The 17,206-nt window shown below is 40.8% G+C and overlaps 1 protein-coding gene across 7 annotated transcripts in view; it reads left to right on the forward strand.

Moving 5' to 3' along the window:
• The window catches only part of LOC122575053, a 277,691-nt gene that overhangs the window by 218,805 nt on the left and 41,680 nt on the right, over positions 1–17,206 (forward strand). For all 7 annotated transcript variants that reach the window (XM_043743437.1, XM_043743436.1, XM_043743435.1 and 4 more), the window contains one exon: positions 14,609–15,027. In XM_043743437.1, coding sequence (XP_043599372.1) covers positions 14,609–15,027 — 419 coding nt within the window. The remainder of the gene's footprint in view (positions 1–14,608; positions 15,028–17,206) is intronic.

Raw genomic sequence — 17,206 nt, forward strand, 5'->3', positions numbered from 1 at the left:
GTTTATTTGTTTGTGAGAAGGAAACTATTAGTAAAATGTATAAAGCATGCAGTTATTGGCGAAGGTATTTGAACACTTGTATCGAAGTAGATCTTGTTTCTGGAATTTCGATCTGTCGTTGCTTTTCTTCATTCGCGTAAAAGATCGACTAGAAAGGAAACCGGTATTCGTAAAGATAAAGTAGTCTCGCGTGTCACGATCAATAAGGTGCAAAGAGGCGGCTATAAAATTCACGCTTTGTGGCTGCTTGGGAAAAGGGAACCGACATTGAGGAAATAAAGCAATTAAAGGTTTGTTAACTGTCAGAAAATCAACGTGTTTCATGTATCTCCGTATGTTTACGTCTTTTTTATTTAATACACGCTCGTTGTAAACGCGCCTACGGTGTTATAATTTCTAATAATTTAACTACCCATTTTTTTACAAAAGTTTCAAAATGTCACGTTCTTTCGATTCCAATGTATTTGTTGTGTAGCTTGCTTGTTGTTAATTTTCCTAGTCTGTAAATGATACTTTTACACAATTTCGCATCGTGATTTCTCATAGTAACATCCAGAGGCTGGCAACAGAAATCGGATACTTGGTAAACACGTTGAATTGAAAAAAGCAGGGAGAGAGATTAATAAGATGTTGCCATTGTCCGCGACATTTCTGGCGGAGGGAGAGCGCGATCCTCGTTATCCCATGGGCGAAACGTGTCGGGTCAACGGGCTTCATAAACGATAGAAAAGACGACCGTGTCCATTAGCGTTTCCACGGAGGGCCGGCGCGGAGGGTCGATTAATTTTTCAAACAATCCCACTGGCTGGACTCATCGATTCGTGGCCCGAGATAGGGAGACCTGAACACGTCCCACGTTAGAGGAAGAGAGAAAACGAGAGGGCCCATTAGGCCCCGCGGCGCGGAGGCCCCTGCTGCCCCTTGTCAGTCTCCGAAAACCAGAAAGTCAGCTTGTCAAATTAATCACGGATGACCAATCCATCAGCAGGCATTCCTAGCCGAGGAGAATCTTTGCTTGCCTCTCTCTTTCTCTCTTTCTCTGTCCGTTTTCTGCCCAGCAGACCGATCCTCGTTCCGGACGAGGACAACGACAGCACCAGGATTTCGACGTAGTTTCTGCCCCCTTTTTTCGAGGAAACGTTATGGTATGCGTGTGTACCAGGCAACCTGACGCTTCTTCTGCGGCCGTCTTCTTCATATCTTTCTCTCTTTCGCTCGGTGTCTTCTGCTCTTTGATAGATAATGTTAATGCAGGGGAAGAGGACACAGCGCGCGACCGCGATGCTTCTGGATGAGTAATGCTAACCCTTCTGCGTTGTCGGACCCGGATCGGGGGAAGTGTTTGCGCAGCCTCTAGGCCAGGGCAGAAAGGTTGTCGAGCTTTTTCTGACGGTGGTCTCTCGACGGATATCGGCGATTATTGAAATTATCGTGAATCGTTGGTTTTTAGTCCGTTGGCTCGATTAATGTGTGACGAAACGATTGATGTTGTGAAGTGAGCAGCTTGCTTCATTTTTGCTTTCTACTACGTAAACGTCTTTCGTATTGGGATAATTTAGGGAGTATCCTTGTCGTTCGATTACAGTGGAAAGTTCATTCGAACGTCATTTATTGGAAATATTAATTGATGTCCGATTAACTGGACTGTTTTGCATTGGTTTCGTTTAACTTAACTTAACTTAATACGAATAGGACTTAACACGAAGTCCTATTCAGGATTAGGTTAATTGGTAGTGGGACAATTTCGTAAACTTCTATTGCATGAACTTGCCATGAGTTCAAATACGCCATAAATATTAAACAAATCTAAGTATACTCGGTAGACTACTGACTACTTTACTATCTTTTATTTTCTAATTATTTTAACATAAATCCGTTACTTTCTGTCCTTAATTTCCGTGTCTTACAACGTAAAATATACAGTAAGATTTATTTATTGGAATTTCGACTGTGATTGGCCCACAAATCTGTGTCTTTTTAACATTTATAGCCAACGGCGTAAATGAACTTGCGTCGTATGCACAATCGGATTCTAAGAAGATTGAAATAATCTCCGAGCTTCGATTCTCTTCTTCTCTTCCTTCGAACACGATAGAACGAGCGTTTGTAGCGTTGTATATTTTCTCAGACTGCCTTGGAAAGTCATTCAGACGATAAAATTTTCGTGTCTGTTTGTTGACGTGGCCGGTAATTACGAATCACTCGGGATTGAAGCGGCCCGTTTCTCCGGCAAAATTCGCCTCCACCAAACAGAAAGGGGAAATAAGAACGCAGACGTGTCGCCCCTTTCGTAGGAGTGCGTGCTAGACTTGAAAACACATGGCCAGTGTTGCGTACAGTCCTGATGAAAAGTGCCTGTTGGACGATCGATGATCGACGAGCATTACACACGAAACGATCGATCGGGCGAAGATTTCTTCGTGCATTCCGTGAGAACGGTCACAATGACACGCGTGACACGCTTTTTTACTTGGCGATTGCACAAAATTTCGCCAGGCATTTGCCAACTATTTATTACAGGCAATTGGCAAATTAGCGGTCACGCGCCACGGTTTTAGAATCGAACGGAAACAATGGGATCACCGATTATATTTAAATCGGCCGCCTCCTCCCGATCCTTTCTATATCATTTTCTAGAGCCCGCTAGAATTAGCACGATCATTCCGGATTAGGTTAACGCGGCTGTCTGGCCCTTCGTTTCTCTGTGTCGACTAATCGTTCACTTTCATCATGCGACAGCGTGGGCGTTCATTTTTAAAAGTCGACAAACCATTGAGGCGCTTTTAAAAATTTCACTATAAAGTAGCAATCGATTAACCCTCTGTGATCAGAGTTATGTTTATTGTTTCCTATTTAATAATCTGCTTTCGAAACTTGGTTACAATTTCTGTGAAGTTTTTTTATACTTTCACAGTCAAAGGAAAGTTTTAGATCGTTACCGTATTGGTCATTTTTGTACCACGTTGATAACAATCATCTGTTCTTGGATAATGAGGATGTGGTAAGCTACGGTAATGAAGCTTTGAATGATCTATGCTTAGGTATATAGCACCTTTATTTTTACTTACTTTACCTGCACGCCTATATATTATACTTATTCGTTGACTTATCAAATGTAATTTCGTTTCGTAATATCATGATGTACTGTCGTTTATCATTTAAATTTCCCTTTGTCGCATAGAAAAATTGTCTTTCGTGCATTTCAAATTTGTTTATACATAGAAGAACGTGCTTTATGTGTTAAAATTAAAAAGAATTGAATGAAATGGAAAGTATACTTCGACATAGACCCTCAAAGGGTTAAAAGACGATTAAGCATCGAAAATTTGTTGATCGAAGGGAAACCTCACGTAATCTTAGTTGCACGTGTTCAAACAAAGGGTTAAGGGCCATGCAAAGTCGCATGGCTCTCTTATTCGATCCCGATACGCCGGATGATGCAGGGTACAGAAAAGACCCGCGAAAACCAGTTTGTCGAACCTAATACGGTGACTGTGGCTTCGACGATCTTAATGAACTTCTCTCTTTCCGATACCCACCTAATCTTCACCTCAAAAACAATCGCCGCTTTTCGACGAATCCGCGATTCGATAGCCAATTTGCATGATAGAAAGGAATACATGGAACGAGGCTACGTATCGAAATCCTTTGTCGATTTCGTATATAAGAATATCGTATGACGTGTCTCGTGCTAGAAATAATTTATTCTCAAGCGTTTTCAATTCAAAATTTCCGTATTGAGTTCCCTTTAATTTCCAAAAGAAAAAAGAAATTACCCAACGCGTCTGCCGTTGGCTGTAAAATAATTTATTCTGAGAAGTCTTCAATGTTAAATTTGCAAATATCCTATCCTTGAATATCGAAGAATACTATTTAAAAAAGTAAATTCTTTTTTCTGAGAATTTTTTTTTAAAACTAAAATTCTTTTTTTTTCAATTTCCAATAAAAGAACATCTAATGACGTGGCTCCCATTGGCACTGAGATAAAAGGAATTATCCTTGAATGCCTTGAATTTTAAAGTTGGAAAGTTTGCAAATCTCGAACTCGGATGTTTCCAATAGTCAACACTTGTCCGCCGGAGTGAACGATGTGCAAATAAGGCAGAGCAGAGGATGGCGATGGATAGTAGTTTATGAAAACGTTTTCGCGAGGAATCCTCGGTGTATCGGTGAGCCGAATACAGAGTGGAACGGCATTAAAGCTAGTCTAATCTTAATATTCAAATTCTGCGGCGGAACCTCGCCGGTTCGACGGGGGTGGGATGGCGGAATGGGGTGCAGGGACGTGGAAGGGGGATGGTAAAAGTGAGCCGAGCAAGCGGAGGCCGCGCATAACCGATTCTCGAACTCATAAATTTTAAATTATGTCAAGCAAAAAGAAAGGACGCGCGGATGGGACCCGACCTCGGATAAAATAAGAGTAGAACGAGAGAAGAGCGCCCTCCCCCCTCCCCCTTCCATGATGCTCTAGAAAAAAGCAGAAAAGCCTCGACAGGCCCCGAAGAACCCAAATCAGGCCCCTGAGGATTATTAAGCAGGCCAAATTTTCGTGAAACAATATTTTGATAACCACGTTCTATAATATAGTCATATTTCATAGAATAATACCCCCACCCCCTCCTATATCTTCAAATACGACATTATGTACACGCGAACATATTTCATAGAATAATACCCTTCCTACATTGCCAGAATACAAAATCATGTACACGTGGCTGTATTTCACGAAGCAGCCATGTGCATATCACGCGAGAAAAACGTAATAAATTTAATAAAACGTAATTTTCGTTGATTTTCTGATTTTAATATGAAACCAACGTGCAAAGATGTAGATCTTTCAAAAGTAGCTTCGATAAATTGAAGTTTCATGTAATTATCACGTCAGACAATATTTTAATGCACATTGCCTCTGAATCGTTATTATTGCTAATAATTAGATAGAAGATATTTATACACATCCGTATTTTTATGAAGATACGCAATTAGAAAAATGAAATCCAGTCAAAAAATTATTTTACTAAGTGTTATACTACTACGTGTTATTTTACTACGTGCATTCGGTACATAATTGCACGTTCAAATTTCCCACGAATAAAAATCCGCAGCCTAGCAATAATAATTTGTTAGCAACTTATTTGTTGATAACTTATCGGCAAAATCAAATTGATTTAGCCAATAATCTCGTTGATTCCAACGTTTACAACAACCATGCGCAAAATATAGTCACATCACGGTCCATTTACGGTTGAAATATCCCGGTCGTTTAAGTAACACCCTTATCTCGTCGGAGGAAAAAGTAGAAGAACGAGTCTCGCGCCTCGAACGTTCGGGTTTCTGCGTTTTAAATCCGTTTTAAGAGTGTCATATCGTGGTGGAAAGGGGAAGACGAGGATGGGAAGAGAGAGAAGGGAGACTTATTGCCCTGGCACGTTTTCCATACGCGAAACAGCTTTATGGGGGTCGCCACGAAATTTCGGGGCCCCCACCCATTACCGCGTCGCGAGGGGCCCCACCGAGTCGAATTTCCGGCATTAATTCGACATTATGCGATATTCAAATCGGGCCCGGTGGAATTTTTCGGTCTAACGAGCTCCTACCCCCTTTTTCCTTAACCCCCTTCTATCCACGCCCCCCGGCTGCATTTTGCCTGCGCAGAGTCACGGCCGTTCCTCTCATGTCGATGAAGAAACAGCAGATTACGTTATTCCGCGCTGTATCGCAGAATTCCTTCTCGAATAGCAAACGCTGCGTCAATTTCGGCTCGCGAATATTTGTTCTTTGTTCCGTTCTACATTATATTTATGCGTTACGAGTAATTTTGTTTTTTAAGTGAATTTAGTTTTTATTTAGGGGTTGCAATTATTTTCAGTAGGCTCTTCGCTCTATTGCCGTAACATAATATACTTCGTTCTAATGATTCGATAATGATTCAGCTAAATGATAATTAATCGTCAACTATTGTGTAGAAGATTCTTTGCGACATTCTTCGCTGATTTATAGGTATTTCGTAAAAATGAACGTTCATTATAAGCATTGTGAACATTGAGTTTATCTCTATGAATGTCTCGCCGCAATATTTCATTCGCATTTGAGTTTTAATTCGTCGATCAAGTTATGTGATTGCATCCTGTTTTCTGACAAAATTCCATGCATCTGTCACCTATTGCTGAAAGACATATCTTTGCACCGGAAAGATTGTTCCCCTTTTTAAGCGCGTCATATGAAACTGCGCTCTTTTAACCACTGAACAACATCAAAATCAGGATATCGACGAAACTGCGCTCGTCGTATCTGTCTGCTGCAATCTTCCCTTAATATCCAATCATTAATTGAAATCTCGGTATCCTGTACTTTTGCCCTATCTCAAATATAATATATTTCCATTCTCTTCTCTGTACAAACTTCGCATAACACGACTTTCGCTTGCCAAGATTCTCGTCACAATTGTTACTATTGCCATTTTAATGAACAACAAAAGGGTCAAGTCTCGGTAAATAATTAAGCGAAAATCGTTTACCTTCCAATTTAATGGCGCGTATCGTATGACGACGACGAGAGAGAGAGAGAGAGAGAGAGAGAGGGAGAAAGAAAGAGTGGTCTCGAACGAGCGGGAGGACAGAGGCTGCGTTTTCTGGCACGGTTCGGCGCGGCTCCTCTTTGTTCATGGCCGTTTCATTTTTCGAGTACGGCGGATAATTAATCTTGGGTGGGCATAAAAGGGTTTTCGGGTTCGGTCGCGAGAAAAAATGAGCGCAGCTCTGGCTTCGACCGTAGCCAGTTGTTCGCTGCCCCTTTTTTCTCTCTCTCTCCCTCTCTCTCTCTCCCCCTGTGCCCCGTTCCGCGGTGTCTTTCCGTCTTTATATTTCTCTGTTGGCCCATATCCCCTCATCCCCTTTCCTCCCTTCTATCTCTGCCGCTGATCCCGGTGGACGTCGCCTCCCACACCGTCGCGTTTCGTGGGGCACCGCGGGATTCTAAACCGGCATATCCCTGTTGCCCCCCACTTTCCTCTTTCTCATCCCCTCGTGTTCGTCCTCGTGTGTTGGCCAAGCTGCTGCTTGCTCGCCTTCCACCCGGGTGTTTTTTTCAGAATTTGAGTCAATAAAAAATCGCCTGGAACAAAGGAACGAACGGCCGCCAATTTCTCACAGGATAATGTCCGAGGCCCCATCGTGGCCCGGCGGAACGCTAATCACGGCCGGGCATCTTGACTTCTGTTAGGTGTTAAAAATGGGCCCCGCGGGGCCCTTCGGTCTTTATCTCGCCCCAGCTCCGCTTCTTCTACCCTCCTTTCCTTGCCTTCGCACGTCCTATCTGTTCTACCTCTCCACGAACATCCGTCTCTTTCTTCCTATCCGTTCTTTTTACACCCCCTGCCCCCGCCCGCCACGCCGCTGACGCATCTCCTCTCTTCCTCTTCGCCACGGTCAAATATTAAAATTTGGGAAACGTTACACCCGGCCCCCGACGAATCCTCGTTTTTCGCAAGCCGCTGCGAGGCCTACGCTTAAAAAATTACGCAGATGGCTCATTAATTCGAACGCGGCTCTCGCTCCCCGTGGCGATTTTTCTGCCAGGGGATCTCGCGAGATCGGCATCGCGCGAAACCGAGAACCCCAAGGTTCTAGTTTGCCTTTCGTGGTTCAGTCCCTTCAGCAGGATGAGGCTTCTATGATTTGGTCGTCTTCTAATCTACCGCGATGTTCCTATAGGGTGAGTTAGGGTTATTCGAGTTAGCAGGACCTTTGATTCGGCCTTAGTAATTTGCCTCGTAGGTCTTGTAATTCGCTAAATTTGGTTGTGAAGCGTCTTTAAGCTATTTTTAAACAATTTTTTAATTTTATACTTACTATTTTACTAATTTTCTATTCTTTCGTGTCACGATTCTACTTTCCAGCTTTTACCAAGCGACGATTTTTTTAACGTTCCGAGGAAAACTTTGACGTTCGCTTAAGATCGGAAATTCTGCGTATCAACGATTCTTTTATACTTGTCTGAAATTGAAGAGACTTGTGAACAATTACAGAAACACGAACGTAGTAACATTAATCTCCTTCGTAGGAAGAGCAATGCTAATATTTCAACGTTGATGAATTTTTCCAACTCTTTTATTAAGAGCATCGAAATCCGAAGATGGAGCATGAAAAGAGAAAGAGATCGGTCGTCATGGAAGCTGAAAAAGCGCGCGGTAAGGTTGGAACGCCTTAATGGACGGTTCATTTGTTAGGCGAAAGCCAAGGGGGATATAATCCAATAATTTCGCGGCTAGGAAAAATGAAAATCGATTCGAGGTGGCCAGGTACCGACACCTGTTGAGGGTTCAAGGTCGCGCGATAAAAGACTCGATCCATCAAAGAGTTGCACACGAGGCCCGCGAGGATCGCGATGGAAAAGTCGGCCTCGGACGAATCTCCCTCATAAATCGTCGATTCTCCATCGGCTCGTCATCGCCGACGACGATATATCGACCGAGGCGAATCGACTGCCGTCATTAAAGCCTCTCGCAGCCGGTTCTTCGCCCGTACCATACCCGCGTCTCGAAAACGTACAGCTGGGAGGCGTTCGAAACCCGAGAAAAACATCCGCGATAAAAATGTATCTTTCTATTTTTCAATCTATCAAGCATTCTAGAGCGTCCTTTAAAAACTGCGTTAAATCATTTAACGATTGATTTCTCACAAAATATTAGGTCTGCCTAATAATATGAAACTAATATGAAAAACACAGAAGAAGGGGACAGGGTCTTTTAAGTATCAAAAATATCAATCACAGCGAAAGTCGAAAATTTTCAAATAATATATTTTTCTATTTATTATATGCATACGATATGCTTATTACTAAACCACGGTGTTTAAACAGAATTGAAAATGTACGTGCAGCTACGACATATTTACATGAATACTCTTCGGTAAATACACTTCGTGCAGTTAATTCTGTATCTCCAGTTTCTTCCTTTTTATCTGATTTTGGTATTAAATATATGTACATGTTCGTCAATTTCTTAAACGTTTCGAAGATATTGGTTGTCATATTATACCGTTGGTTCGGTATGAGATTTCTTTAGATTTAACAAATCTTACTCCCAACCGAAGAGAAATATCGAAATACTTCTATTCACGAAGTGGCATCAAAATTTAAAACTCGACGTAAGTAGACTGGCCGCATCTTTTTCCGTGGTGTCCACACCATGTAAAACCGTGTTATACTTAGTAGAATGAAATTCCCCAAATGATACCAATTCGATGATCGAAGACTATCCATCGTTTCGCGTAAAAATTCCCGATTCTTGAATTCCAACCGTCATCATTAAGATTTCCTGCCTGAGCGACGTTTTATCGGACAGATAAAAATGTCTCAATCCGCTATTCTTCCAACTGTTAGATCGCCAAGATACCGCGTGCCGTTTTGAGCGCGACTGTTGCAAAGAGAAGAAGAAGGAAAAGGGAGGACACTCGGCCGATAAACAGGGTCGTGGAATTTTATGCGACGCATTCCAGGAACGCGTGAAATCCTCGCGTTTCGATGGCTCGCGCGAAAAACGATCGTTGTCCCCGCGGTAATATCGCAATTAGCGATAAGTCCGGCGCGATCTCTGTCGAGAGCCAGGCCACTCCGTTTTACGAGGAATCGCGTCGTTATTCGTGATTTAGGTATTTGAAACGCGCCAGGACGTCGGATTACGAGTGGCCGCGGCCTCTCGGCTTTCTTGTTTCCCATTAGAATCGAATTTCGTGCGTATCGTCGTGTAATGAAACACGCGAGCGTTTATAGTGTTCCTCGCGTTACGCATGCCTAACGTGCATACGTGGAAATCGCGACACGGATTTCGCGATCGGCCAACGTCGCGTCTCCACTTCCCACGGAGAGTCTTCGATTTACTGTTCACACGCTTTATTACGTCCGTTCGTTAACCCTTTCTCCGTTCTCTTGTACCGCTCGTATTTACTTCTCAACTTTCGTTCAATCCTTTACGCGGGACAGATAAGGAACGCATTAAAAATCATATTTCATATCGTGTTACTTCTACCGTGTATTTTTGGATTCGTTACTTTATTAAGAAAGCCGTGATAGTCCTGCCTCGCTACAGTGTTAACGAAGTTTCCAAGATGTTTCATCCGGCACAAATAATACGGTGATATGAACTTTCTATCGCGAGTCATTGTATTAAAAGAAAAAAAAAAAAGAAAACAGGAAAAAGTCGTTAAATTCTCAGGAAATCCGCCTGCTGTCCCGACTGCTGGTAGATTGGCCGATAACTCGCGAATCTCTAAAATTTCATCATTTTCTCTCACGCTGCTATGCGAGAGTTTGCACAGAAAAAAAAATACCCAAAGTCCCTTGCGAGGTACTCGACGAACCATCGCACCCGGAACGATTACTCAGATTTCTCAGCGAAAGGAGTGTCTCGTGTCTCGGTTTTCCATTTCCCGTTACGAAACGGAACGATGATCCCTTTCCACCCCTCCGGCGTGTCCCGTTCACGACCCCTTTCCGGAAGAGGAACTCACGACAGTGAGAAAAGAGAAGGAAGAAAAAAAGAGGCTCAGCCCTAAAGGAGCCGGTAACCCCGTCGGGTCACGGGGTGAATACCGTTTTACCGACTATTAACTCACTTTTACCCTGTTTTCTTACCCCCTGCGCCCTAGAGAGCGCGACAGAGGCCGCGTAAAAGGAACAGAGACGAAGAAGACGAGAGAGAAAAGAGGGTTTCTTCGAGCTGTAAGGGCCAGCTACTACGTGTTTTCCTTCCCCTTTCCGACGTTTCCTGCGTAATCTCTCCCTTTCTCCGCTCGGTGCTCACCTCCCTTTCTGCCTTTTATTTTATTCCACCGTTTCCCCCGTTTTTTCTTTTTTTTTTTCTTTACTGGATTCTTTTCCGGGTTACTGGCGGACGTACGCGCGTGTTGCAGGTAGCTGCGGCTACCTGCGAACTCGTGGAGTGGATGAAGGGGGAAAAAAACGCAAGTTTTTGGGGGCCACGGTCGATTTAACCCCTGAGAAAAATCGCGCGACCCCAGACGTCGATCGGGGGTTAACCGATTTCTCTCCGGCGAATTCGGAAATCGGAGAGGAGCCAGCTTTCGTTTAAAGGCTTAAGTATCTCGTAAAAATGGGTGTACACGATCCGGAAGATTTTTCGTGTTTTTTCTCTTTTTCTCTTTTTTTTTTTTTCTTTGGAATGTTCATGCAGGGGTGAGCGGGTCAGATGTCATCGTCATGGTTCTTCGTTCCGCGTTTGTTTCGCATTGTTATTTGATTCGAGAAATTACATTCTGCTAGCATGAAATTAATACTTTTACAAGCAGTGTCGTATACTTAATAAAAATACATACAGTCAATCATAGAAGTATTCATTGAATCGATTCGTTTGAACCGTTGAATTAAATAATTAATATTCTTCAACGATATTTATCAGTAGTAATATATAGTGTAATAATGAAATCTTTGATCGATGTATTTTTTTATCAGAAAACAGCGATTCATTGTAAATATAATCATTTATCAGTACATCGTTCTTACTTCCAACTTCTACGTTATATTACGGACAAATGTCCAGATACTTTTGAGCCGTAAGTATAAATTTACCGTCTTGAAAATCATCAACATCTATAAATCTTTAAGATGTAATCAAAATTTCAAATAATGGGTCGACGTGCAATCATGTTTCTTCCAAGTGTATATATAATGTTTCGATTTATAAATCTTCTTCTTAAGTCGTTAACTGCGTCAATTATTTTCTTGGACGTTTCGATTTCACCGCCACCCTCAACCCCCTTTGTCATTTTTCTCGGGCATTCTTTCTTTTTTTTTTTCTTACGCTTGATTTTTATCAATCGGCTGGCCAAGACGATATGTGGAGCAAAGATGAAAGGGAGAACGTCGCGAAAGGAAAAGAAACACAGGATCCCCGCGGCGCAACCTCCTCTTCGGGTTGGACCTTAAAAATCGAGTCAATTTAAGGATCCGGCTCGGGATACAAGCATAACGCGAGCGTGCATGCGATTCTTCAGGAGTATCCCCTCGTAGAAATCCATTTACCGTTGAAACGTGTACGAAATCATTCCAAGTCGCTCCTTTTTTATCGCCTACAACAGCAAGATACACCTTGTATATATTTTTTAAAGTTCAGATATCAATAAGTAAGAAAGCAATAAGAAGCTTTGTCTGTTTAATTTTTAAAAGTTCCACGATTCTTAGCTACAGATGTTTCTTTGTCATATATTTCAGCATTCATGTTTGAAAAAATACGCATTTATGGAAAATTCAAGAATGTGAACAGTACACAGGATTCGCACAGTACGCAAAATTATATAAAATATTCGAAGCATAGTGCTTGTTATGATATTTAGTGAGTTTAGAAATACCAATTTGCATGTAGTATCAATATATCATTTATATTTATAAGCTTTCTAAAATTCAAGGTGCATATTGAATCAATATTGACACTCTTAAGATTCTCCATTTGATTATGGCAATGAAAAAAAAAATCATACTTTCAGAATATATATATATAAAAATTCTTCGTTTGAACATGGAAATAAAATAAACATTCAATCGGGAATTGTCTATGATTGAAGGTTAAATACCATGTTAACATTATTCATAAATGTATAGCCGATGAAAAGTTATTGTTTTTACCTTTCACCTTTGATTTAAAAAAAAAAAAGGAATACTAAAATACCACTCCATTCAATTAAAAAAGCCAGTCAATCCGTCGGGACCCTAAAAATAATTCCAAGGTATTTTCCCACACGTTCGCGCCAGTCTCCTAAATTATCTCGGAGAATAGTCATTTTTCATCGACGTCGACGACGGAACCGCATATCCGTCTCGTTAAACGACTCTAGGATCGTCCCGTGGTAAAAATTGTAGAGAAGGAAAATCCTAGAAGCGATATAAAAGAAACGAAATAAGGGATGGTAGAGATGAAGCTTAAGGGGTTGCGTAATTTCGATAGACGTCATCGATTCGAGCAGAAGGGGGTCTCACGGAATTTTAAAGCCCTTTTCAGAGTTTTCAAATCTCCTCTTTTTCTTTTGGTTCACCTGGTTCACTTTCTTCCTCGTTTCGCGGCCACGAGATCGACTGGCCAGGTCGAAAGCTGCAGGTAGAAATTTCCTAGTCTTAGTTTGATGTTCTCATGGATCCTCCTCGGTGCGAATAAACCCTGTTGGATCTACCTGAATCGCAGACTTCTCACCCGGGGGTATTAAACGCTGCCCTAACTCCTTCCATCGATTTAAACCCTCTTTGGGATGCGCTGTCTTCGTTTGTCTTCTCTTTGGGAAAGAACGAGCAGTCATTCAGCTGTCTTTGCCCAGGATTTCGATCGCCAACTATCTTATTAATAACTGGGAATTTGTAAACAATTATTTTTCCAAGAAATTGAATAATTTTTGACAGGAAAGTGAAGTTCAGTCACAGACTGAAAGTGGATTTTCAAAAGCGTGAACTATAGGAGAAATAGTAGCAACATTTTTGCAATACCGTTCTTTCTTTCACATTAGGATATGGTAGAATAAAAGAAGGAATCGTTATCTTTGTATGGTACAACATGAAAGTGTTCAGAAGGAGGAATTCTAACAATGGAGAACAACGAAAGAACGCTTTGAGAAAGAAATTACACCAATAACGTAGGAAATAATGATGTTTCGAAAAATTGTAATAATTTTAGGAATACGAAACAGTGCAGAAACACGGAAGAAAAATATTTAAATAAAAGATATATTTTAAAAGGTACTATAAATGTCGTTTAAGTGCAATTTGAAAGTATCTGGAGGGGTATGAAAATTCGTAACTGAGGGAATCAGCAGATGTACCTGCTTCCCGCAGTCGATTGCGGCTTTTTCACTATCGAGACGTCTCAATTTCACGACTCTCAGCCTCAACCGGCAAAAAACTTCCCCTCAGTCACTTTTTTACCTTCACGAAGTCGGCGCGTTTCTATTCGTTGATCCGTGTTCCGGCTTTCGACCAATCGACAGACCCGTTCCCCACCTTGCTTTCCAAAATCTTGGAAAATACAGGTCGCTCTGTCAGTCTCTTCGAGGTGTCATTGAAAGCAGGTCGAAGAGCCAATCCGATAGGTGAAAGAAGAACGTTTGGACCTCTACGGAAGATCTTATACAATCTGTTAACCTTACTGCGTTCTTTTGGATCATTTTCGATTTGTCGTGCTTGTCTACCATTAACAAGTTTGTCAAGTTTGAGGAAAGTGTCGTCCATCATACTTTTTCTCAATTTTATGCGAGAATCTTTTCTTGAACGATGTATTTAAAAAAACAGAATAAGACTGGGACATAAAAATAAGTGGACCGCAGCAGGGTTAATGCACTAATCGATTCATATTTATACTTATCGAAGTGACATTAACTAAAAATTACATTAACATTTAAGAGTGAAACTTTTTAATTTATATTTATCCTCGAAGAAGTTTTCAAAGTGACATCAACTGATCAATCAGTCAAATTTTTTAAATAATCTTCTCATATTAATCATCTTAATCATAAGAAGCAATAATGATAAATAATGAACAATTAAAGACACTATCCCAATCTATAGTATTATGAAATTTATGCTAATCAAACGATGCAAATTTTTGTTACAGGGAAGGTGAAAGTGAAAGAGGAAAAGGATGCATCGTCAATGGCGCCGGGAAGTCCTCCGACGCCTCCACACACCCCACAAAGCCCACCGCGACACAATCCACCCCCTAGTAACCTGTCTCAATCCTGTCAGACTTCGAATGCCAATTCACCAAACTTACAACAGCAACAGCAGCAGCATCAGCAACAAGAATCGAATCAACAACAGCAACAACAGCATCAATCGCTTCACGCGATGGCTAACACACCCCTCAGCCAGATCTTAGTGCAGAATCCGGCAGTTGCTCAACTATTGCAACAAAATCCAGCGATTCTGTCGCAGAATCCGCAATTGGCGCAGTTGTTGCAGCAAAATCTTCAAGTTCAGATCGGCAGCGTCCTTTTCCAGAACGTCAGGAGGGAGGAACCTGAAGAGCCGAGGGTGAGTCAGTCGAACAAATTAATTAGACGAGGGTCCCTTTCATCTCCCGCGGAGCGTTTCGCCGTGTCCCCTGCTCTCTCTCTCCGCCCTCGCGACGGAAATGGATTGTTTCGTTTCCTTTTTCCTTCTTTTCCTTCGCATCGTGCTCGTCGCCGTGGATACTTTCCGAGAGGAACACGTTCACAGTGAGATTTCTTTCGTAAATGGAATCTTTAAAATTTGTTTTTAAATGTAATGAAAATTGGAGAAATTCCTTTTCAAGTTTAGCACGTTTATTCGTTTTAAAAGACTGCACGTTCACAGTGGAAGTTTTCGTAAATGGGATCTTTATAAATGTCTTTCTTAAATGTAATGAAAATTATTGGCAAAATTCCTTTCTAAATTTAGTATGTTTATTTCTTTTTCAAGAAACGCATTTACGGTGAAATTTTTGGTAAATGTAATCTTTTAAATTTCTTCAGAATTTTCTTCCAAGCTTAATGAAAAGTGGAAAAGTTATTTTTAAAATTCAGTGAAAAATGTTATACCCCACATATATGTTAGTATATACATTTTAGTATATCTAAATTTTGATACTACATTTTCCATCAGTAAAGCGTTTCAAAATTTTAGAATGAAGTATCTAATGGTTACAAACATGAAAAGGAAATAAGCAAAAAATAGTAAAAATAAATTAGCCAAATAACGAAGAAGAATATTTATTAAACGTTCGTTAAATTTCACACAAACGACAAAGCGCTCTTCGTTTGCTCAACGTAGCTTATTTAATTATAGACAGGAATAATGTGAAGCATTAAAGTTCAGGAAAATAATAGAACGAGCCGATTATTTTTATCGTTCTATGTATAATTTTATGAAGAAACAAGATAGTTTGGTGTAGTTATTCATACTTAACCGACTGTGAATCGAGCTTAACTCGTGACTCGAAGACGTAGATCGATTATAGTAGACCTCGTGGACACCGGGCCTGTTGATGATGACGTGACACCGGATTGTCAACATGCCGCGAGCATCTGCTACAGCGGTTGGATTTCGTTCAACTTGTTTCCACTTTAATGACCAACGCCAAGATCCATACACGCCGTGCCAATTATATGAAAATAATTATCTCAATTTATTGGTGACTGGCTCACGCAATACCCGAGATAACTAATTCACCGTGAAATCTTGTTCGCGGTTTAAAAGCTTTCCTTAATTGACTCGACCCGTTGATTGCCGTTTCCCTTGTAAACCAAATCTGCCAACTAATTTATTCTCATTGCGATTTCTTCGATGTTTTTACAAATCCCAACAGGTTTCTTTTTTTACGCCTCAAATGAAATCAGGAAAAGATTTCTGCCGCGAAAAAGCTGCAGATGCAGATATCGAATTGCAGTTTATTTTCATTTCTATGTCTTTTTGTGTAGAAAATTTGCCACGATGCAATATAAATCTAGTTGGTCGCGGTTCGTTGTTCCGTGAAATTGAACTACATCCAAGAACATGTTACAGCACGCTGCATTGATGATTCGATGATGTATGCAGAGTTGACTCTGCGCGAAATCGTTTCGTTTCCATCGTTAGCTAGTTCTCGTTTCGTTTCTTCAACTACTTCGATGGCAATCGAATAGTTCTATAGAGAAATGAGTCGTATTTTAGCATCATATTTTAGATCTGGTTTAGAACTACAGTACCTGCTGTGCACAGGTTTGATGCCATCTGTCAAAATGTTTTGCTATTATGAATGGATACAAAGATACTCGATGTTGTGTTCAATTTTTGTTATTTTATTCGAAGAAATGTTTAGTTCAAGAATTACTTTGTTGTTTGATGAAGAAAATATTAATTAATTCGAGGTAAGCAATATATTGTATGATCTTCCGGTCTCTCGATGACAAAAATATCTGCCATTCTGTTCTAAATTTATTTACGTTTTTAACATTCATTTTTTTGGCCCGCTCTAAAATTGTCCTATATTTGTTGGATACTTAATTCGATACGTAGTTCAACACAATTTATGAAGATACTTTTAAAAAATTGACGAGTCAGAGAATCTACGATCAAATGGCCATGAACTCGTATTAGTCATTCGTTTCTTGAAACTCGTACATTAATCGTGTAGATATGTAATTCGACTGAAAAAAATAGAGTTATTTAAAAAATAGAGTTGGTCGATTTACTTTCTGATAAACGAAACACT

Source organism: Bombus pyrosoma, linkage group LG14 (assembly GCF_014825855.1).
Source record: "Bombus pyrosoma isolate SC7728 linkage group LG14, ASM1482585v1, whole genome shotgun sequence".
NCBI classification, from domain to species: domain Eukaryota; kingdom Metazoa; phylum Arthropoda; class Insecta; order Hymenoptera; family Apidae; genus Bombus; species Bombus pyrosoma.